We start from the raw sequence: 23,557 nt of genomic DNA, 5'->3' as shown, positions 1-23,557 counted from the left end.
TGGTGAGTGCAAAATGATAACAGAAAATTATATAACTTCTGCATTAACATTGAATAACAGGGCTATTGAAGACGAAATGAAATGGTATTTAACGTCCTACTGTTCTGCTCCAAACTGGTCTATGAAGAAGGGCATACGCCATACAGCGGCATTATGGCCTACTCTTATATCGAATTCCAACTGTCAAGGGACCTTTTACGTGCACGCCAATGTGTACACGGGACCTCAGTTTTTCGTCCCATCCGAACGACTAGACGGCTGTCCTTGTCAGGCCCTCCGTCCTGCATCACTGACAAGGGAGAACCACGCCAGAAAATCTGGATGAACATTCTCGGCCGGTCACAGGTCATGCAATGTGATTTGAAGGAAATTTTAATTCCCCCTACGCTTCAGCGAATTACAAATAAAAAGTGTTCTTTTATTTGTACGCCAATGATGGCCAACTTCTGACTGTTGTGTTCTACATTGTATTTGTAAGTTCTCAATTGGATCATCTTAATCAAATTACATTTAGAGTGCCTGGTATCTAACTTCGAATCTTTTTATAGTGACCATGACCATGGGTTTTCTATAACCATGTACGTGTACAAATTGATAAAGGAACTTTAATTTAAATAACGATACGATCCATAAACAGACAGGTGCATAATATATTAACAATTTAATAAATAACAATCAATAAAAAAATCAACACATTCTACTGAAATGAAATGAGGTCTAACGTCCTACAGGTTCTCCGTCGCGAATCCTTCACAATGGGAAACCACACTGGAAAATCCTGAAAAACTTTCTCAGCCAATAGTTCGATTGAACACAGGACCGTCTGTTTAGTAAGCCAGTGCCAATTGCGCTGTGCCACCCTTGCGATTGTTCTGTGTGGGCCACGTGACAGAATAGTACATCAACATCAATTATTCACGAAGTTATTGCCCCTTCCATCGAAAGCCCCCACCCCAGTCTTTTATACTGTTTAGATATTTCTACTAATCAAATACCCATCTTTTGTTAAATTTGAAAAGCTTGCTTGATATTGTCGACTAAACTTTAAAATCTTTCAGTAAGATTTAATCAAGGCAACGGTAAAATCTTGTTTAAGCCCAGGCAACTTTTCTCGTAAACATACGATATCTTCGTCTGTCTTCAATTAATAATATCGGGTGCAATTAGCGTTTATATGCAATTTATTCATACCTATATTGATTTTCTAGAAATGGGCCATCATTTTGACTGTTTAATCTCAAAGAATAATGACAGATCGCATATAAGACTATTATTTATCACAATAAGATAAACTGGCGCGCCTCCTGTTGCCTAGTAACCTGAATACGGAACAATGACCATTTTGATGAATAAAACTGTTCTGCGAATCAGCAGTGTTATAATTAGACATGATCGCATAATAATTAGTTAATTCTCTAATTACAATATGCATATAAATGGAATGAAAGAGCCGGAATTTCTATTTACATTTATCTGAGTGTCGTCTTCGGTGTTGTTCTACTTCTGATCTTGATACATTTACACATTTTTGTGAAAAGCAATATCCTGAAGTATCTTGGTAAACTGTGTTGATAATTACGAAATCTGTGTTCAGATGAAATTAGATGACAACAAAAAATTCAAATAAATGGCTTTGGTTATGGGAAAAAGGGAGACAACTCTTATATCAATAATGTTAAGAATACCTGTGGTTCGAGACGAAATGGCTCGGGTGTTGACAATTTACGAACTGTCCTTTGCGCTTTCTTTAATTTTGCACAATTCTAAAACATTGAAGTATTACGTATACATCAAAAAGAGAGACAGAAGAAATCCAAATATTCTGATACGATCTGAACAATCTAATTCAAATGGACAAAGACATTATTCCAATTCAATGCCCAGAGTAATAGAATCCACTTTAGGTTATAGTATCACTTTAGCAACGCGCCATTTGGAATAGCATGTAGATTACCTTACGGTTTGTTAACCTCGATTTACACAGTGTAAAGAAAACAATCTTATCGCCATCAGCAAGGACGTAACCACTACAAGAAACATTGACACCGTCCGATATCCCTTATGGGTCAATTATTAGTACAAAATGGCTGACTACAAAAGTTACTATTAAAAATTTTTAAAGATATTCAATGATCACAAATATTAAAAAATCCAGAAAATCTGACGGAAAATAATTTGGAATACGGATATACCCTCTCATCGTAAAAAATGGATTTAAAAATGCCTAGAAGAATATATTTGTTCTCCATTTGGCTAATTATATTTATACACATCTGAAATAAAACAAACGTTGCTAAGCAAGGAATATACATCCACTAGCTAAGAAGTCGCTAGAAATATTAATACAGCATTTTTAAATTTGTTAAACATTCCCCAACCATTTCCCCAATCGAATCTTTGACTATAATTCGGACTAATGACCAATGAACAATTCCTGCAAGTTTCAAACATAAATTACAGGGTTTCGTTGATAACAACTCCGTAATAATTGATTCATGAAAACAAGGTTTCGATGACACGGTGAATAATCCTGTTGACAGTTGAGGCATTTTTTAACTTAAAGGGATTCCGTATAACGTCTACGTAATAGTAAACGATTCCGTCCACCCTTGTGGGTTTTCTAGTCATAAAAAATTAACCGATGTATATTTGACGATGCAATGATTTATAATGATTTATTGGCCCCTACACTAAAACCATTTCCATACTCTTGCCACATTTTTAAAAAAATTTTCGCGCATGGTTTATCAAACCAGAACGAAGAGACTATAAATATTTGTGTTAGCTTGGGTTACTATAATATTGTGATTTTTCTATAAGATTCAAATTTGTTTTTATTGTTCATGTACCGAAACGTGGCACCGTGTGGCGTTTTACAGTCGTTGAAGGGTTATTTCTTCAAACTACAAAAGTCTGTTTACTTGCTATATGTAAAATGCATTTTTCTTTGCATTCTATGCTAGAAAATTCAACAGTATTATTAGCGGTGTAGAAATATGGTCTGGTACGTCAAAAACATACCATGTCTGACACAAAATTTGTTGACCTCGATCGTGTAGGCCGGGTGCTTTACGCCACACTGCAACTATTACTACTCGGCGGCGCCGATGCAATATGATACATTAAAACAAAACAAAAAATAAGTTCACTGTATTAAATAGACTGTAAACAAATATAATAAAATAGACAGTTTGGAATTTATAAAGAATAATATCAATTTTATTAAAATATTAAGAATTAATCGCAATGCATGTAGACCAAATGTGCAGCTAGCAAAAATTGCCGCCCAGTACTAAATGTCCCTTCTAATAAGGTGATTGAAATATTTCTAAAATGATCTAACTTATTAAGTATACCTGGATATTGCTTAAACAGGTCAGATTTTAAAGAGTTATTAACAATGTCAGTAGGGTGGTGGATACTCTAGTCATTGTTTAAATTACTGTGTTAGGATATGATCCAATTCACAAGATTTGGTTGTTAAATACTAAATTGGCTTTTAGTTTCATCTTGTATTCGGGACTTGGGTTCTTTTTCAGATCATGTCGTATTTTCAAAACATTACCATAACATAAAGTTTGAAAATCTTTCAGTCTGACACGGTTAACATTTTAATAAGTTCATTAATAATAGAAGTGTGATATATTCACTTACATGTTTACGCTTGTCTTTAATTTTAACGTACACGCGACACAAAATTGGTTATTTCGGGACAAACATTTGGTTCAATTTTATTGCATTAATTCGCCAGCGGTTTTGTGTCTTTAGCAGTGGCAGGAAACGGGAGAGACCGGGGAAAACCCACGAGGTTCGTAATGCGATTCTTGCCATGTACAAGCTGGGAATCGAAACACGCTACTTGATCTAATAGCCCGCTTCCCCTAACTTTATGTCTTGCGTCTTTCCATTAAATAATTGGAGCTAAGAACGGAAATAAACTAATCAGCAACGGCGCTCTCAGTCTTGCTATAACCTGATATGGGTACCGTTAAGCTTGGCGCAGACGGTCAACTTTTCGTCGCTTGTTGCTGCAATAGGCAACTACTGGCAACTCCGAGCAATTGGCAACTCGAGGTCTCCCGTGTGCGCTGACTGGCAACGAGAAGCAATTTTTCCCCGGATGTATCCGGAATGCCGATATCACGTAATCATTCAAAATTGCGCCGTACATGCAACAACATATATCACATGACAGTAGAGCGCTCGCTGATTGGACAGTTAACCAGTTGCTTGTTGCCTGTTGTCGCCTACCGCCGCAGACGAGCAATTTTGAAGCAACAGATGAACAATTTCTCGGCGACGAGCGATTTTCTGTTGTCGAATATCAAACATGTTTGATATTTGGCAACGAGAAGCAACTCGGAGCAACAGCAGGCAACTATTGTTGCCCGTTGGCGCAGACGAGCGATTTTTTTCTTTCAACGACCAGCGATTTCACTGTTGCCTGAAAGTTGCTCGAAAAAGTTGCCCCTCTGCGCCTCGCTTTAGATACATGCATAAGAAGAATGCATGCTGTTAAAATTCTATTACATCCACAATGCCCGATGTTGTTGACAATTCTCATAATAAACCTGTAAATTCAGTAAAAACATCTTTTGTAGATTTATTAATCTCTGATGTTGGTGTTCCATATCTATGCTAACAAGACATAACTTACATACATTACGCAAAAGCTAAGTCTGCCTATTGCAGGTCTTTCTTTAGGCCTGAAATGTTTTTTAAAATTATTAATTAGACATTAATTAACTGATCCAGGCCATAATAAACTCTCGGTGGCGTCAGATTTCTCCAATATTAAATAGATTAGAAAGGTTCAGCTATATTTTGATTTAATTTAAAAATGGAGGAGCGAGACATAGCAGTTTCGAACAACCAGTATGGTGGTTGCAATTATTGCACACGTCGTGTCAAACCTTCAAAGGCTAATATCTTCGCTCGCAATAGAGTAATTTGAATGAAATTTTCAAATTATTCATTTTACATTATCTATTTTCGAACTATTATAACAAGAATGGCCAGCTCCTTATCTAAATCTTACATGATGTATCTTTAAGGATCTCAAGTAACTCGAAGCCATGAAAATTAATATTTGTTCAAATGTAATTAATTTCCTAGGAAGTATAGCGATCCCCCACTACCTTTTTCTCTTACAACAATGATCAAGAACAATGCCTTTAAGAGTTACAGTGTAAATAATTATATATACCGGTGACTTAAATCGTCATAGAATTCCCTTCTCTTGTTTACTAGTGATAACAACTTTTCTTCTGTTATCTTGCCACCGAGTCCAATTACCTATCAAAGTGTCGATAAATATCATTGTCTTGTTCCGATATCTTCGCTGATTCAGGGGGGAGGCGGTTGGATGGCCGAATGGTTAGCACGCGCGCGCTGTATCATACGGTCTGTCATTGAGTCAAATGGCGGGGTTTTGATTCCCCGGTTGTACGTGACAAGGAGTAGGGTCGCCTGTCCAACCTCGTGGGTTTTCTCCGAGTCCTCCGGTTTCCTCCCACTGCTAAAGACCCCTACGCGCAAGCGAATTATTGAAATAAAATTGAACCATGTGTTAGTCCCGAAATGACCTAGTTTGTGTCGGGTGGACGTTAAACCCCATCTCTCTCTCTCTCTCTCTCTCTCTCTCTCTCTCTCGCTGATTCAGCAAGCTACCACCAAGTCCAATTACTTATCTTTTTCGGATATCTTCGCTGATTTAGCAAGCTACCAGAACCTGTGAACCACCCACATTACTTTTACTGCACGTTCAACTAACAGGGTTATGTTTAAGGAAGAGTTCAGTGGACAGATTCTGAAAATGCTTCACTGTATTCTCCATAAAGAAAGCCGTGGTGTATACTTTCATTAAATTAATAATTCGAAAATGAGAATTTTCTATAGTTGGGTTAAGTAAAGTAGTAAATAATTTGATTGCTCGGCGCTTTGTAGGGGAATAACTAAGCAGTGTCGGACCAGCAATTGGGCCTCTCACAACAATGTATGTCTGTCACGTAAAATGAAGTGAACGTAGGCTTGATCGGCCAAGTAACGTTCAAACGTTCGATGGATCATAACCAACAGTCTTCCATTCGGTTAAAGCGTTTAAGCTACTGTCCTTCTGGATATAAGCTTTTTCTACAACCCTGTCCATGATTTTGTTCATTTATCAGTAAGGGACGATTTTGCATCCTCAATGCGGAATGTGATGCCCCACCCCCTCAAGTCCAAAGGCCCGGGCCCCAACCAGGTTGATCCGGCGCAGTAAATACGAAGTTAGTGTCATCTTCGTATTTTTTGGATTACGGCAGGCGTCACTGCTGAAGTAAATTCAGTATCATCCATATAGTGTGGCAATAAATTAGAAGCTCTCCCCTTTTCTCATTAGTTAATTAATTGAAAATATTAAGATTGATGTAATAGAACGCCATCAATCAACGTTCGCTATACTTTTTTGTATATGCAAATTAGCCAAAGTATTGGTAGTAATATTTTAAGTCTCTTTGCCTCCATTCATTGTCAACCAAATCAGTTTTTTTCTTTGAATGAATATAATGGCTGAGTCGTTCTATATTATTAATGGGTTTGATATGGGTGTGCTAAAATAAAGTCATTATTTATATACGGTACTCTACATTTTACAAAGTGAGTTATAATAAGTAACTGATGTTCTGTAATGGGGCATATTGTGGATTTTGTTTATGCACAATTTGTAAATCCGTTTAGTACTTGCCCATGGAAGCATAAATGTTTGGCCATAAACCTTAACTTGTCATCGCATGGTCCCCGACAAAATAAAACCAGCGGCTGCCAGACAGGATACGCCCACATTTTCGAGAGATGGATAGAGAACAAGCTAAAAAGAAAGTGATTTTTCCTACAATCAAGGGCCATAATTCAGGAAATTACAATTCGATATGCGCAAATATCGAAAGGAACCGAGATATTTGTGTTATAAACTTACATTTCAAGTTTCGTCAAAATCGGATTAAAATTGTGACCTCTATAGGGTCCACAGACTTGATATACCATATTTTTACGCTATTTGAGAACGAAGGGCGGCCATTTTGTCTGTCAGTTTTGGGCCGATTTTCACGAAATTCGAACTCAGCCGTCCTTAGGATGTAACGGTGATATAATAATAGTTTTTTTTTAAAATCGGATAAAAATTATGACCTCTATAGGGTCCACAAGCTAAAAACGCGATTCTTCGTACAATCAGGGGCCATAATTCGGGAAGTTAAGGTCCGATATGCGCAAATATCGACAGGAACCGAGATCTTTGGGTTATAAACTTATATTTCAAGTTTCAACAAAATCAGATAAAAATTGTGACCTCTATAGGGTCCACAACCTTGATATACCATATTTTTACGCTATTTGAGAACGAACGGCGGCCATTTTGTCTGTCAATTTTGGGTCGATTTTCACGAAATTTGAACTCAGCCGCCCTTAGGGTGAAACGGTGATATAATAATACGTTTTTTTAAATTGGATAAAAATTATGACCTCTATAGGGCCCACAAACTAAAAACGCGATTTTTCGTACAATCAGGGGTCATAATTCAGGAAGTTACGGTAGAATATGCGCAAATATCGAAAGGAACCGAGATCTTTGGGTTATAAACTTACATTTCAAGTTGCAACAAAATCGGATATAAATTGTGACCTCTATAGGGTCCACAAGCTAAAAACGTGATTTTTCGTACAATCAGGGGCCATAATCCATGAAGTTTCGATCCGATACATGCCAATATCGAAAGCAGCCGAGATCATTTGGGGATAAACCTATATTTCAGGTTTCGTCAAAATCGGACGGACGTCCGGACGGACAGGGGCGACGGCATAATACGTCCACATGAAAATGTGGGCGTATAAAAAGTGTGTAGCGTTTTAAATAACCTCTTCTTATGTGTATAAAAGGGGAAAGTCCAATATAATTTTGGTACTCCTTTAATATAATTGTAGTTAATACGTGAACCACATCAGACTTCATTGACGTAACTTCAGTGACGTATTGGTTTTTGCCTTGCTGGGATTGATGAAGTATTTTACTCACCACTCTTAAGATTTTCTTCAACACATATCTTCATTATCTGTGGAAATAGATTGTCATTCGATTAAGCTTCAGACCAGCATGTCAATCGTTACCCTAGATCTTATGTTTGCCATTATCGTTTTATTTCTAATGAATATTTAAACCTATCAATCTCAAAGATAAACAATTCAATTTCAATAAAGGCGCAATGCGGCAAACGGCTAAAATAACTACTTATATTTTGAAATTCCAACAAAAAGTGCCGAAATGTGTTTTTAAAGGAGCTAAACCTCTAACTCAAGATGGAAGGCGCCGCGAAATGAACAGATAGTTATGTGAACTTCAGATGGGAAGAACTTCCGTTAGGATTTCGCGATTATAACAGCATTTCGACTCCTGGGCCTTTAAACATACATTATGCAAGAGCTAAATCTGCCTATTTCAGGTCTTTCTTTAGGCCTGAAATGTTATCTATATTATTAAGTAGACATTAATTAACCTATCCAGGCCATAATCAACTCTAGATGGCACCGCTAGCCTGCGATCTTTAGTGGATTGTAAACCGATTTACTGTATAACTTTCCTTCTCGATTAAAGGATTAAAAGGATAATCGAGACTATGCTGTTTATCGTACTGACTTTAGTAATGATGACCGAGGCTTATGGGAATTTCAGTCGCTTAGTTCTCGGTTGATAGTGGATCAATTTGAATGAAATTGTCACCAAATTGCCTTTACATTATCTAGTTTTTAACTATTATAGTGAGAACTGCCAACTCGTTACCGAATATCCCGAAGGTATTTTAAATCAAATTGAATAGGTTTTATAGGTATCGTGTACGGAAGGTTGTTGCACGCTGAATGTGGATACGATACGCCCACTCATGAAGGCAATGCTGCACACGAAATGTGAAACAAAATCCATTAAAACTGTAAACAAGGTTTTCGGCAAAGGAGGAGGTGGTGGTAACTGTAGGTCGTAGGATGGCGAATATCGATAGAATTTGCCCGCCACAATGGCACAAATGCTTCACACGAAATTTGAAAACTATACTACAAGCCAATAAGTTGACGGATTAACAGACGAACATTGGTGACGACATAGTACGCCCACACAGAAATGTGAGCTTATAAAAGTTTATTATAAGACTATCCCGACCACTTAATAAGTTTAAGATCTTGAAGTTTACAGTTTGCAATCATCTTGGTGGTAAGCAAACATATTAAGGGATTTAAACTAAATAAAATTTGACATCTTCCTTCAGTCATTTATAGACCATTTAGTAATATGACTGAACTATTGTAATAACGAGAAATTAAACCCCATTACATTAAGGGCGCTCTAGGGATGAAAAATTGTTAGTCTTTACTTCATTACTATCCACTTTCAACAACCCACATACATTTAAAAAAAAAGTCGCCTAGCAGATATATTTACGACAAACACATTATATCTTTAATAACAATGCATTATTAATAATTGATTTATTTACGATAAAAACATATATCCCAAAGCCAAAAGTACTTTATTTTTGCCGTTAAAGTAGAATTGGCCAATGTTTAGACCAATGAATTTTATGTTATTGAAGAGAAAATGACAATCCGACGTAAGAACCATTGCCAATGGTTTGCTAGAAACCATTGCATATCGGTATCAACATATCAATGGAATCTCTGCTAAATGGTAATACAATAATTTTTGATTAGAGGTGCATTAACTGTACGGGAGCCACGGTAGCTCAGTGAGTAAGAAGATTGCTCGCTAAGCTGGAGGTCCCGAGTTCGATCTTCATGTAGGTGGGCCGAGAACGTTCATCTAGACAACGTGTAGTCGTTCGGATGGAACGACAGATCGAGGTCCCGTGTACACATTGACATGAACTTAAAAGAGCCCTTGACTGTATGGCGCATGCAGGTTTTCATTATGCACCCGATTAGATTTTATTACATACTTCGAGAAGGTATTTGTTGAGTAATAAAACCTTCTAGTAGTTTATCGAGGGTTGGCCGTCCTTACCGCCCTCGATAAACTACTAGAAGGTTTTATTACTCAACAAATACATTCTCAAAGTATGTAATAAAATCTAATCGGGTGCATTATCCCAGTCGGAGCAGAATAGCGGGGCGTTAAACCCCATTTCATTTTGCATTATCTGTATAGTTATTTGGGATCTGCTCAAACTAAATTGTTAGCAAGTTAGAGAAGCTCAGTAGAAGCGCGTGTAAATTGAAATACTCCAAACAGGCCATTATTTGAATATTTTATATAATTCGCTAATTCTATGCTTATTTTAAATATTATTACATACATTTTTAAAAAAAATTATTTCCTTTTGGAGGGATAATACCTGTAGGTACATATTATAGTAATAACTATGTGAACATCTTAAATTAGAGTCAAGCATACCCTACCAATGCCTTGGACCTGCATTTTAAAAGTCGAATAATACTGGGTAGAAAATAAACTTAACCTAAGGTCACCAATACAGTCACAAACCCAATGTTAGCTAATGTTAACTCAATAGATAAGAAGTAGTCACAGATGATCTAAATAGTGTATAAGCTATGTGAACTCTTCAAATAATGAAGTGGTATCAAATGTTCTAGAATGAGTGAGCATACAAAGTTTACATGCCGTATAAAGATATGAATTTACTTTTTCGGATAATTGGTAAAATGATTACTGCTTATGCACTGAAATCTATAAATGGTAATAATAATTAAATTCTTCACAGCCAACCACATTTTCTTGGCAAAGAAGTTTAGTAGGTTAGCAACATATTTCATGATATAAAAAATCGTTTACTCATGCTTTAGGTGACGTAGTTGAAGTAGGGGTTAAATTTGTCAGGTTGTCTAGACAATCAACAAACAAATCCGTTTCCTAAACCAACAATTTGACAAAAAATATACCCATCGAAGCGAACATGACAAGTATAAAAAGAAAAACAAACATTTCTTTCGTCCACGAGTAGGAAACACGGGGACTCAAAAGAAGTAATCACAACTTTAATGAAGTTTTTCGTGCCAAAACGAATGAAAATATCCCTTTGTGGACCTTCGATTTATTTGTGGCTTTAGAGAATAAAGTTTCCTCTGGTGTTGTAACTTCTGAAAAGTCAAATTCTTACCACAAAACAAAAGCCACCTCTCCAGCTGAACACCACTCAGCCTTTTAAACTAATTGCTTCAGATCAGCTTTTGTTGCTAGCGTGGAAAGTTCGAGGGAACTTTTTATTGGGGTTTAATTATTATGGTAACCGTTCAAGTTGTACAGCAATTCTCACTATTTAATCTATTTAAAAGTTCCAAGGTGTTATAGGAAACTTTGTGGGGTTTAATATCAGGGAGTGAAGGGTGTCATATGACACAAGATACAACATCCCACGTGGTTTTCTTATTGCAAATGTGCTCGGATTTCACCGGTTAATTACGACAGAGTTTCTGCTTTCTACATTAATCATGGTCTTAAGTGGAAGGGAAACTACCGTTTCTGAAATGAAACAGATAAACTGAAATGGTTTTATGTATTCCTTGTAATGTTGCAGTGAGTGGGAAAAATAGGTGCTCGGACAAGAAGGCTGACTGCCTAGTTTTTAGATTTCAACTGCAGTGTCAGTATTGGTACCGACTACCGACATACATGTATATATAACTTTGATACAAAATGTAAACATTTTTGAAATCTTTGAACTTTGAGTCATATATATATCCATCATCTTTAATAATCTAACCCCTCCTCGCCATATGTTATAGATTCTGTACTGCAAATACCTGTCTTCAAATCTATCCAATCACGTTTTCTTGCCACCTTAATGGCTACAGAGGTTGAATAAACTCTGGTATTGAAAAATCAGTTCTTAACACAGTAAGTAGAATATGAAAAGCTGAATGATTATTGTTTAAAGATATGTTTCTTCTAGTTTGATTAATTCGTATTTGAAACATGCAAACGTAGTTTTAAAAGAACATACAGTTCTTATTTTCGCTGAAAGTGATTAATAAGTTTACAATGAATAAGATAAACATGTTACTATTTTGCCATGGAATAAAAAGAAATTTATCATCGAGTATGTAATTAGGGCACAAGACTACAAACTATGGAGAAATGGGATGTCCTCGGTTTGCTAGTAGGATGTTATATCTATCCTTGGATAACCCGAAAACCAATCTGTTGTAAACTGTTTCACATTACACTGCAGAATATTGTGGGGGTTTTTTCTTTAAAAAATAAGCTTTCTGTCAGTGATTATGAAATAAAATCATTTTATTTTCTACTCACCCATATTATATTTATTTATTAAATATTATAACAGTTTAACAAAATACAATAGCACATTAACAGTCACTATTTTATATCCCAAAAAGATCGGAAACGCTTAAACCTTATTGAAGTAGAGCCATTGTGTAATTAAAACATTGTACTTTTAGTTCAGCTATTATACTGACGAATTTTCGAGTCTAATTGACGATACATTTTAGGTCGTGATGTACCCGAACCACCCAAATAAAACTGTAAAATTGTAACGTCTGTGAAATATTGCATATGGCTCGTTTTAAGGGAGCTATATCTCTAACTCAATATTTTCCATAATATTCAAATTAAAAGCACGAAATAGAATTCCACATTGGTCCATTTCAATCAACATTAATGTTGTTATCTTTACGTGAAACTATGGGATCCTATGTAATGAACAAAGAAAACATATCCTACGAGACAATGCGAAAGTAATTAGTAATGGTGGATTCACAAACGACAACAGAAATAATAAAAAAGTAGAATGGGTGTATCAGGCGTAAACGACTGTCGTTCAGTTTAAACTGTTCGCGTATTTAACCAAACATAATTGATTAGAAATTACATCATATTACATTAATATTTAAAGTGTCCAAGGAATAGAGCTATATGCCCTTTAATTCTAAATATGTTCCGATATGAATACGATTTCGTCAACCTCTGCCATTTAGAATAAATCGTATATCAACCTTGTCATTCTGAAAGACGTATTGGTAGTTGACAGCCATTTTATATTAAGATTTATGAATTAGATTCAGCAGTTACAAATCTCTAATTAACCCCTTGCCAGTAGGAGATTAGCCAACTTTACTAGTACTGACCGCATCTCATTAATTTGGTGACTCCTATTAAACAATTAATTATAGTTTCTAATTCCCTTAATTTGCGTCTAGCATGCTGGCAAACCGAGGATAAATTTAGAAATTTCGCAGCTGTTTGAATTGCGTATGGTAATGAAATATCGGAGTCTACGTGTTGGCACCCTTAATGGCCATTGTGGCGACACCATGGGGTGGTTTTAGCATTGTTTACTTCTAATACTGTAATGAGATTTTACCCAAGTCTGCTTACATATTGTTTACGATGAAGATGAAATGAAATGGGGTTTAACGTCCTACTGTTCTGCTCCTATACTGGGCTAATGAAGACGGGCATACGCCATACAGTGTGCTATGAGGGACATTTTGCCCCGACGGCAACGCTATGGCCTACTCATATCGAATTCCAACTTTCAAAGGTTCCTTTAAGTAAAACGTGTCCACGAGATTTCATTACCCAATTAACCTTATCTGTAGTGTGTTGCACGTGTCTTAAAGATACATTATGTAAGATTTAGATAAAGAGCTAGCCATTCTTGTTATAATAGTTCGAAAATAGATAATGTAAAATGAATAATTTGAAAATTTCATTCAAATTACTCTATTGTGAGCGAAGATATTAGCCTTGGAAGGTTGTTCGAAGCTAAACTGTTCTAATCTATTTAATATCGAAGAAATCCGATGCCATCGAGAGTTGATTATGGCCTGGATAAGTTAATTAATGTCTAATTAATAATTTAGAAAACATTTCAGGCCTGAAGAAAGACCTGCAATAGGCAGATTTAGCTTTTGCATAATGTATGTTTAAACATTAATTGGTGGACCGAATAATTACTTCAGCATTATGATGGTCTCTAAATGTAACTGCAAGAGAAACCGCACCATGCAAGAAAAAACAGAAACCAATAAGACAAACCCGAGGACAAGACAAACGACACAAGGACATTGCAAGCAATAAAAAAACCCGCAAAATATTATCAGATCATGTGAGTGGATCCGTGGAACCACTTGAAGCGTCCTCTGGACGAAAACAAACTCACAACAAGAGAAACAATCCCTCAAAAAGAGAATAATTTCTCAAACATTGTATTCTTGCGTGTGTTATGATCAGCTGTGTTTTTAGAAGACATCTTAACGCCAATACATTAGAGAAACGGTTCGGTTATTTTTGTAATATAAAAACTTCTAACAAATATTATTTGTTCCGTAAATATTTAGATGTTTTTTTTTTATATAAAGTTTTCTGGTATACTTTTAATTAAAAATGTTACATAGGTCAAAAGAGATTTATTTTATGATATTAATTTTTTTTCTTCTACAAATAGATTATCTTGGATTAAAATACATTTTTGTGATATAATTCAAGTAGAAATATCTCTATAAAGAGACAGACATTTTTGAAGCATAATGTTTTGTAATATGTTTTTAAGTAGAAATATTAGATTGTTCTGTAAAAGATATAGATATTTTGAGACAAATTTCTACAACATATTATTTCTAGTGGAAGAATTGTATTGTTCCGTAAAAAGTTAGATATTTTTAGCTAGCATCTTGTAGTAGTTTAGTGAAGCATAAATCTACACAATTTACAATTTATGAGAAATCGAATTCTTTCTCAGTTATAATTCTGCTGAAAAGGGGAACCTAATTTGATATATCGCGAACGAGGATTTTTCTCATAACAGTCAAAGGCTAATGGCGATAAAATGATGTATGTCAAAGACGATTGACTTTGCGCTCTCAACTAACTTATCTACTCCAAACGATCTTAAGTAATACGAGGGTTACGTAAGGAAAACTAGACACCAATAAATTTACTTTTGATCGATAAACGATGCTTGAATTTAGAATGGAGCACATGTGTGCATTAGTTATGAAACATAAAACATGACTTAATATTCCCATTTCTATGTATTCCCTAAGTTAGAGACAAATTGAATTGCTTTGGAAGCGTTCTATTGTAAGTCTAGAAGAGTCTGAAAACAACAGTACGGTTCCGAATCTTCAAGTTAAACTACTAACTCGCTCAACTAATTCTATCGATGTTCTTTAGTTTAAAGATTAATTGTGTGTCGTGATCCGAACCAGTGAACTTCTAAGACATCAAAGTTTGGACCAAGATTTTTGTGTTTTGGGTATTAATGCGTTTCACTGTCGGTGTTAGTTTAACAAAATTGGGACGTGTTCGATTTAGTTTTATAATGGAAACGATTCGATGGATTTCATTAAAAATATCTAAATAAATTCAGGACTAATTCCAGACAAAATCAATTAAAGATAAAGGTTTTTGTGTTCCATGGATACAAGGAAATTATCTGAGACTTAATATAATGCCCTGTAATTATTTTTAAGTCTACAGTAGGTCCGATTTAATGCGCCAGCTATCAGCCATCTTAAGATTATGTACCTTATGAAGATAATTTAGACCTGACATCTGGAAGGAAGTGACATAAATGAGGTATCCTTTATATCATATTTGACATTAAATGTAACAAATGTAAACACTAAACAAAAAATATTTATATTTAACTTAAGCAATTAAATGAACGTTAATATTCTTAATTTTTGTTATAAATTCACTGTTGTTAGTGTCATGGCCTGGTGATAATTGCGTGTTGTAACCATAAAAGGGTGGGCGTATACAGTAAACCTCGTTATCACGAACTCGACATTTCGAAGGTAGGGGCTATATCGAGATTAGTTTTATTAGTTTTGCTATGGGAAGGGGTGCCAGAGGTTCTAGAAGAGTAAGCATACTTGACTTATGATATCCATGGACCATAGGCCACCAAGAAATGTTTTCGCTATGCGCTCTTAAATGTGAAGTAGTACCAGAGTAAGCATATACGTTTCCGTGCATAACACCCATCACTACCAGCAGTGGTATGTATCATCAGGACGTCTAGAAAAAAATAACCGGGTATTAGTAAGATTGAGACCGTAATATTTAAAAGCTACAAAATAAAAAATAAAAGGAAAATTAATTATCAGTTGATTTTAATTGTATTGGGGAACACCGAGACTGATTTACAAGGGTCCTTACTCCCCTTTTCAGGCCAAATATTTCGAGTACATTTTTCGATCAGTTTAAAAATAGGATCATGTTTTCGCTGGCTTTTTTAAATATATCAATCAAGATTGTGTATTTAAAGATTCTTACGTGCACGACAATAATAGTTAATATCTATATCAAGCACAACATAACATTGATCGATTCCAGATATCCTTAGTTAAGCTTAAACGGCTTTAAATCGATTTGAATACTTTTGAGAAATGCTTCTCTTAATGAAGGTCATAACTTAAATGGCAACACTAAGATACTCTGGAAGCTGACAGTTGCTTTGAGTTATGTTTTAATATCAAGCGAAAATTAAGAATTTCAATTCCATAGATTGCGATGTAATCGAGTTTTTAGAAATCAATGGCCCTAGATTTCTCGTCTAGTTTATGTATTTCAGTTTAATGAATATTTACAATATTTACAGTCAGCGAACCTCAAGTAGTTGATTCATCCTAACTTCTTTACAGTAGTTGTGATTGGTTGACTGTTTGAACTTACAGAAATGCATGCTAAGAATTTGTTTATGGCGATTCCTAGTGTTAGAGTGCAAGAGAGAAAGAAACTAGGAAACATAGGTGCTATATTACATACCAACATAAACATGGGATCTGAAATTAGAAATGTGGGTAAAGTGAACTTAATTTCATCTGCGTACTATCGTAAAAATCAGAAAGTTTATAACAACCGAAGCTACCAAGACATTTATTCAAGCACGTCTAGGCTGGACATTTTCAGTTCTTTGTTAAACTCTACTTTCTATCAACGGGTGCAACTAAATATGCGCATACAAAAAGTGTTACTTGAGCTGCATTGGTTGCCTGTCACGTATAGAATAGAGTATGCAATTATGTTCTTTACTTGCAAAAGTTTATAGAATCTAGCATTTACATACGGTTCAGATTTACTAGGTCAATGTATACCTCTACGCCAATTAAGCACCAATTCAAATGATTATTTTATGTGCAAGTTGAGAGCAATGCCACGTCCTCAACAATGGGGGAAAAGTCTTTTCTATTAGAGCTAAAAAAAACCTTATAAAACGATGAACATCACTATATGTAAAGGGGTATTAAGTAAGATTAGATAAAGAGCTGAAGTTCTCGCTATAATAGTTAAAAAAACATAGATAATTAAAACAGAATATGATGAGAATTTCAGTCAAATTGCTTCACTCTGAACCGAGATATTGGCGATTCAATTTTAGGCTAGCCCCAATCGTCATTACTAACGTTGGTACGATAATAAACAATGTCTTGATTATCCATTGTTACGTTAAATTATCCATCACAAAATGCATTCAAATCCACTAAATATGGCAGGCTAACGATGTCATCGAGTGTTGATTATGGTCTGGATAAGTTAATTAATGTCTAATTAATTATTATTTAGATAACACTTCAGGCCTAAAGAAAGACCGGCAATAGGCAGATTTGCTCTTGCATAATGTATGTTTAAACTGCAGTTTATTAAATAAAATTAGAATTAAATTATTCAAATCGATTAATGAAATGGCAATTTAAAGTTTACATTAGTTTCTATTGATTTCACCTTGCTCTCTTTATGTGTCTTGGACAAATACATAATAATAATTCTGCTATCATTTTCGTACAAGTCAACACTTTCTTCATGAAGGTGTTTATATCCTAATGTGCTTTAAAATTATCACAACAGTTATTACATTAAAATAATACACAATTTTGACTTATATAAGATATAATGTGTACGACATGTCTTGTGCCTCTAAAACAAGATTGTTATGTGTCGATGGGCTCGATGCAAGTAAATACCCACTCTAACCCCCATGCACCAAGAACCTAGAAGTTTACTTTCTTATCAGGTAGATAACCCCGGAATTGTGGGATGTAGGCTTCATTCAAACAGTTATTAGACCACACTGATCAAAAGTGAATATTCCATAGGCCGCTACAATCACTGATAAGGATGACATCAATGCGACTTGATGAGTCTCAAATATTAACTTTTTTCCACCGACAAATTAAATTCTAAAACATTTTTTTGATGTATTAGAAAAATATATAAAGACGTTTGACCTATTTGTAGGTAAAAATTATTTCCTATTTAGTGTATTAAAATGACTAAAAGGCAGCATTCTGCCCGAAGCAGTAACGTCTTATGTTAACAATGCACGCGCCCTTCAGCCAATTATTGACGCCGCGTGCTGTGACGGCATGTGTTAAAGGCAGTCATCTTTTACAGAGATATTAGAAGACTCGTAAATCTCTGTGAAACAGATTGTAATTAGACTGTTAAAATTACTAATTATGCTAACTTGTGTATATATGTCTCAGTTTGTTATAATGGGTCACATAAAACTATGTTACGACGTCAGCATTCTTTTGCGACCTATTTGAAATTAGTTTTCAAATATTGCAGGTGTGATAAATTTTTAACACGGAGAAAAACATTTCGCTTGTGGGCTATATTTTGACAGGCATTATGTCTCTAAAATCGTATTATGGATGAGTTGCTTTATTTATGTCATATTTTCACATAATTACAAAATAGATAATTTTTTTATCAAAATAACCATCAGGTTGTCAGCCAAAGTAACATCGATATTGTACAATATAAACACAATAATTTCAAACATGGCAGAATCGAAGGAGACAAAAAAGAAACGTTCCGTTTAATTAAATAAGTCCTTTGTATTTCGAATTTTATATATGATAATGAGGAATTAAATAACTTCGTTCTTTGTTGGATATGGAAACTTATTTCCAGTGTTTCATTTCAATTTTACGAGTTATATTTGTAAGGCTTTATCAGAAATTGAAATCTATTTATAGGGTCGCAAAACAGTTATACACCAGTATTGTACTTTTAGAATGGATACTGTACCAACAAATACTCTTGGACTGATATTATTTGATTCAAAAAGTATTCATTTATAATTATATTTTATTAATAACGTTAAATTTATAAAATGTTCATGCATTACTAATGTTTTGATGCTTTTGTAAGTCGCATTTTAATTAACAACACATTTACATGGACAACACTAGCAACGTTTTGACAATTGCACAATCGTCTTTATCAAACAGGTGATAATCCATGGGCATATAGGTAGCAGTAGTAGCTTCCACCCAGATTGATATCACAGACAAGCCAATATTGTCTTTCTTCTTCTTTGGGGTTTTATGTCCGCTTCCACCTAGGGTAATATCGCAGACAAGAGTCAATATAGTCGTACAGGAGTAAGGAAGCCGTGAAGCTGTATAGCAAAGAGATCGCTAGTAAAATAAACTAGTAATTGGTATCCATATAAATGTGTTTTGTTATTACTAATGTTTGTTATGGTGTTAAATTTATGTTTTGTTAAAGCCTGAAAAACTGGTTGTGCAAATACTGACTTCAATTTCAAAATACAGTGTATTATTATATAAAAATCTGATCATAAATACAAGCATAGCATTATTAGTAATATTAATTTAAATTAAATAATTGATTTATTTTACAGATATCACATTATGTATTGTTTGCATCAAAAGTGCATCAAAAGTTTGTTCAGTATAGGCTATAGGTTATAAATTGATATTATTGAATACAAATATTCGTATTTTTCAGGTTGAATACGTCTGAGTTCCACTAAATAAATACTGGTAGATTACAGTAAATTTGAGATAATGAAGATGGAGATCCGTGCTGATGTAACCGTTTTTATTATTTTTATCATATCCTCAGTGGTTGCAGGTACGTCAAATTGTTTAACATTTATCCAACGTGTTATAATTGTGTCACACTGTGGCAAGGTGCGCGATTGTGCGACCTTACTCCTTGTCACGTTCAACCGGGGATTCGAAAACACAATGGCAAGAGTTTAATCGGTTATCATATTTATAGGGCGATTGAATAAAATCAGGAAAAGTGTTTCTTTTTTCATATGTCTATCCACTGGGGGAACACTATACAGTACCATGTGTTCGATGTATAAGGCTGAACGACCGTGTTTAGAGGTGAATAAGATGTAATATGTTATTATGATTGTTGCACCAGACGAAGCATTATCGTATGTTTTGTCAGTGAAATTTATAGCATATCCATAGCCACACAACCGTTGTTAATAGACTGCGATGTAATAATATTTTGATAATATGTTATTTACGGCGCTATATTTGGTTTTCATTACATTAAGGCACCCAACTTGATTCCAATTTCGAGACTAAATATCGTTTGTCTCTATGGTTCAATTGATTTTATTCTAATGTTTTGAACTTAGTCGTTGCGGTTCTGATTGACTCTTCCAGAATAAGCCCGCCATTCTAACATTATAATATCTATAAATGCAATTAGTGTTACGCAATAACACGGGAGTGGTTTATGGCTGCCATATGTGGGGTTATGTTTTTACTCAATTGAATGGAAATGGAATATTAATCGTTTCCATTAAAAAGTTAAATAAATCCGAAGTTCAGAACAGAACGATAGAATTGAAATTTAAATTAGAATTAGGAATAAACAATAAAGTGGCAATACAGCAGCATTTTGAACGAATGCTGTCAAATTGAATTATCTTCCCTGATGTATAATAAGGGAGGACACAACAACTTACTACTTATACCCATGTTCCCGAAGCAACGACTGCGAGTTTTACAACATCTGGACTTTGCTTGTTTACTTCACAATTCCCGAACTTGTAGCTATATTATCTACAGACACGTGAGCAGTAGCGTCCAAACAGAGGTTGTCACATCGCGACCTCTACGGAAACCTTGATATTGAAAGAACATTGAACTGTGCAACTCGATTATCACAGGTAGACATTTTGGCTTGAAAGCACGAGACTTGGTATTCGCGACGATCGAGAAATCTGAAATTAGTGCCGAGATATGCAGGGTATTACGTGAAGGCCTTGATAAGATGCACGTAGTTAAAGCGAGATCAAGCCTTCTATTGAAGATGACTTATATCATGATGGATGTCTGGTTAGTTATCCTGAAAGTATAAAACTATAAAATATAAAGGTAAAATAATGTAAATTTGAACGTATGCCAGACGTGAAACTACTGAATTGATCACGTTGAATTATCACACTAATTACAAGGAATAGCATTAGACATGCATGCACGTCTCATTTAGTTCCTATTATTTATAACAAGATGATATTCCTGTCTAAGAACAATCGTCTTCATATCACAGGGAAACCAACCGCGCATCATTTATAAACCAACCCATCAAGGCATAATACCGTATATACTCCCACATGTAAGTGGGCGGGAACTGTGCATGCTCTACTACAAATTTAATAAATCCACCAGTTGCAGGCCCATATAACTTATAGTGCGGGCTTATAGTAGGGGATATTGAAATGCAAATGCCTATGCCGGTTGTGATATGGTAAATAGTCATGGACACTTGACTTGCTTTGAGAGTATGTTCACAGATGAAGAACTTATCGCCCAAACAGAACCACTGAGCTGCTCATGCGACACGCAATAGCGCCATACACATGGGAGGGGTTCATTGTCAGATGTGACACTTCAGGGAAGGGTTGATGAAAACTGTCGCGTGCTGGTTTATCTATCCATGTTAGCATTCCTATCGGTTCTTGCATAAGATTCACTGTTTAGCGTATCTTTGCTTTAGTGTGTTACGTTTAATTTGATCGGGAGACGTGTTCGTCGACGTCAACGTCAACCAACAACACTGCAAGAATTGGCCGTGGCACTGCAAGAGGAGGGGGTCAGATTGCCCCAAATCGTGATTGGACGGTTGATTAGGGGCATGTCACGACGAATTGCTGAAGGTCTGAGGATTGGTGGAGCAATTACTCATTTTTAAAACAAAAACAAAAACGTCCATTTTCACTTTTGACGGTCTATCTCTTTGCGAGTGAAATGGGGCCGTCAGATAAGCCGCCCATATAAACTGTTTATGTTCATGTATAGGCAATTGGCCTGTTATTAACATAGTAACACTGGTTACCTCTAATAAAAACAGCAGTGCAGTTTTGTATTGTTTCTGAATATCCCCTACTTTTTTTGAAGAGTATATATGCATATCATGTCTACTACGTTCTTATTCATATATAAACGATATAATCGTCCTTATGTGAGCTTTGATTTGTCAAAAGATATATGCAAGTCAGACATCATCTGTGGACACACTCACGACTGCAACTTCCAGACTGATGAGGCCTATAGATCCCTTATGAAATCATCTGTTTATGGTAAGGTAACTCCGTGTCCTAATATGGACGGGTTTAAATTATGAAGGCGTTTCCGACATGAGATTTGGATAAAAGCGATGCATATATCCACAGTACAGTTAATGCGCACGCTATATTCTCACGAAATTTTAGAAGAACCCACAGGTTGATAAATATTCGGGATTTTAGTATTGACGACTTTTGAGACCTAATGCCAATCCATTTTCCTGCATAGTGTCTTCACTCATATCGTCTTGTTTCCAAATTCCATTCAACGTGACTCTATTTTGATTTCGATTTTTACTAAAGGCAAATTTAATTTTAAATTCATTTCTTTTACATTAAGAGAAATGGGATTTTCACGTTTTCTTGACACAAACTAGGTTGAGGTCGAGACCACGCCACTTGCCACAATGACAGACCTTAGGAGCTAATGACCCCCCCCCTCCCAACCTAAAAAATAAAATAAATAGTAGCATATCTATATTTTGAATGTTTTAGATTACATTGGGTCACATATATTAGATGCAATGTATTGATAATATAACAGAACTTCAGAATAATACTATGGAAGTTGTGATTTTATTTATCTGAAAATAAAATGATTCAGGTGTGTTTAATAAATAGACAGGTTTAACACCAATATCGATTTTAATGTTAATTAATCGACATTTAAATCCGGTTAATATCCATAAAATACTCGTATTATTACTACTAATATCCTATTAGACATTTTTAATGATTGACATAGAACCATTTAATGAATTATGGGCAGGTGATGGCGATGTTATTAATTGAAAGTAAAACTTTTTATATGTGAGATATACAACACCTGATACAATATCCCATTCTGGGTTATTCTGCATGAGTATTGCACTGTCTTACTAACCCGTGGGGCCTGGGGCCTGTTTCACGAAATTTTAACTAAGATAAAATCCAAATTTTATTAATTTGATTGGATAATATAAGACTGATTGTAGTGCTTTGCCAATCAAAATTGAAGTATCTACTAAAATTGGATTTTATCTTTAGTTAAAATTTCGTGAAACAGGACCCAGGTCTCGATCCCCGTGTAGATTTTCCAGCTTGGTTTCCCTTGTTTGTGGTGCAGGACGGAGTGCTTGGCAAGTAAATGTGCCGAATCGTTCGGATGGGATGCTAAAGATCCCCAGATAGTTTGAAAT

The 23,557-nt window shown here is 35.2% G+C and overlaps 1 protein-coding gene across 1 annotated transcript in view; it reads left to right on the top strand.

Annotated features, from left to right (window-relative positions):
- LOC126818778 (neuronal acetylcholine receptor subunit alpha-10) overlaps nucleotides 1-23,557 on the top strand; it is a 116,855-nt gene that overhangs the window by 921 nt on the left and 92,377 nt on the right. Inside the window, exon 2 of the mRNA XM_050546339.2 lies at nucleotides 19,793-19,918. Coding sequence (XP_050402296.1) covers nucleotides 19,852-19,918 — 67 coding nt within the window. The 5' untranslated portion in view covers nucleotides 19,793-19,851. The remainder of the gene's footprint in view (nucleotides 1-19,792; nucleotides 19,919-23,557) is intronic.

This window comes from Patella vulgata, chromosome 4 (genome assembly GCF_932274485.2).
Source record: "Patella vulgata chromosome 4, xgPatVulg1.2, whole genome shotgun sequence".
In the NCBI taxonomy this organism is placed as follows: domain Eukaryota; kingdom Metazoa; phylum Mollusca; class Gastropoda; family Patellidae; genus Patella; species Patella vulgata.
This window is presented reverse-complemented; position numbering and strand designations above follow the sequence as displayed.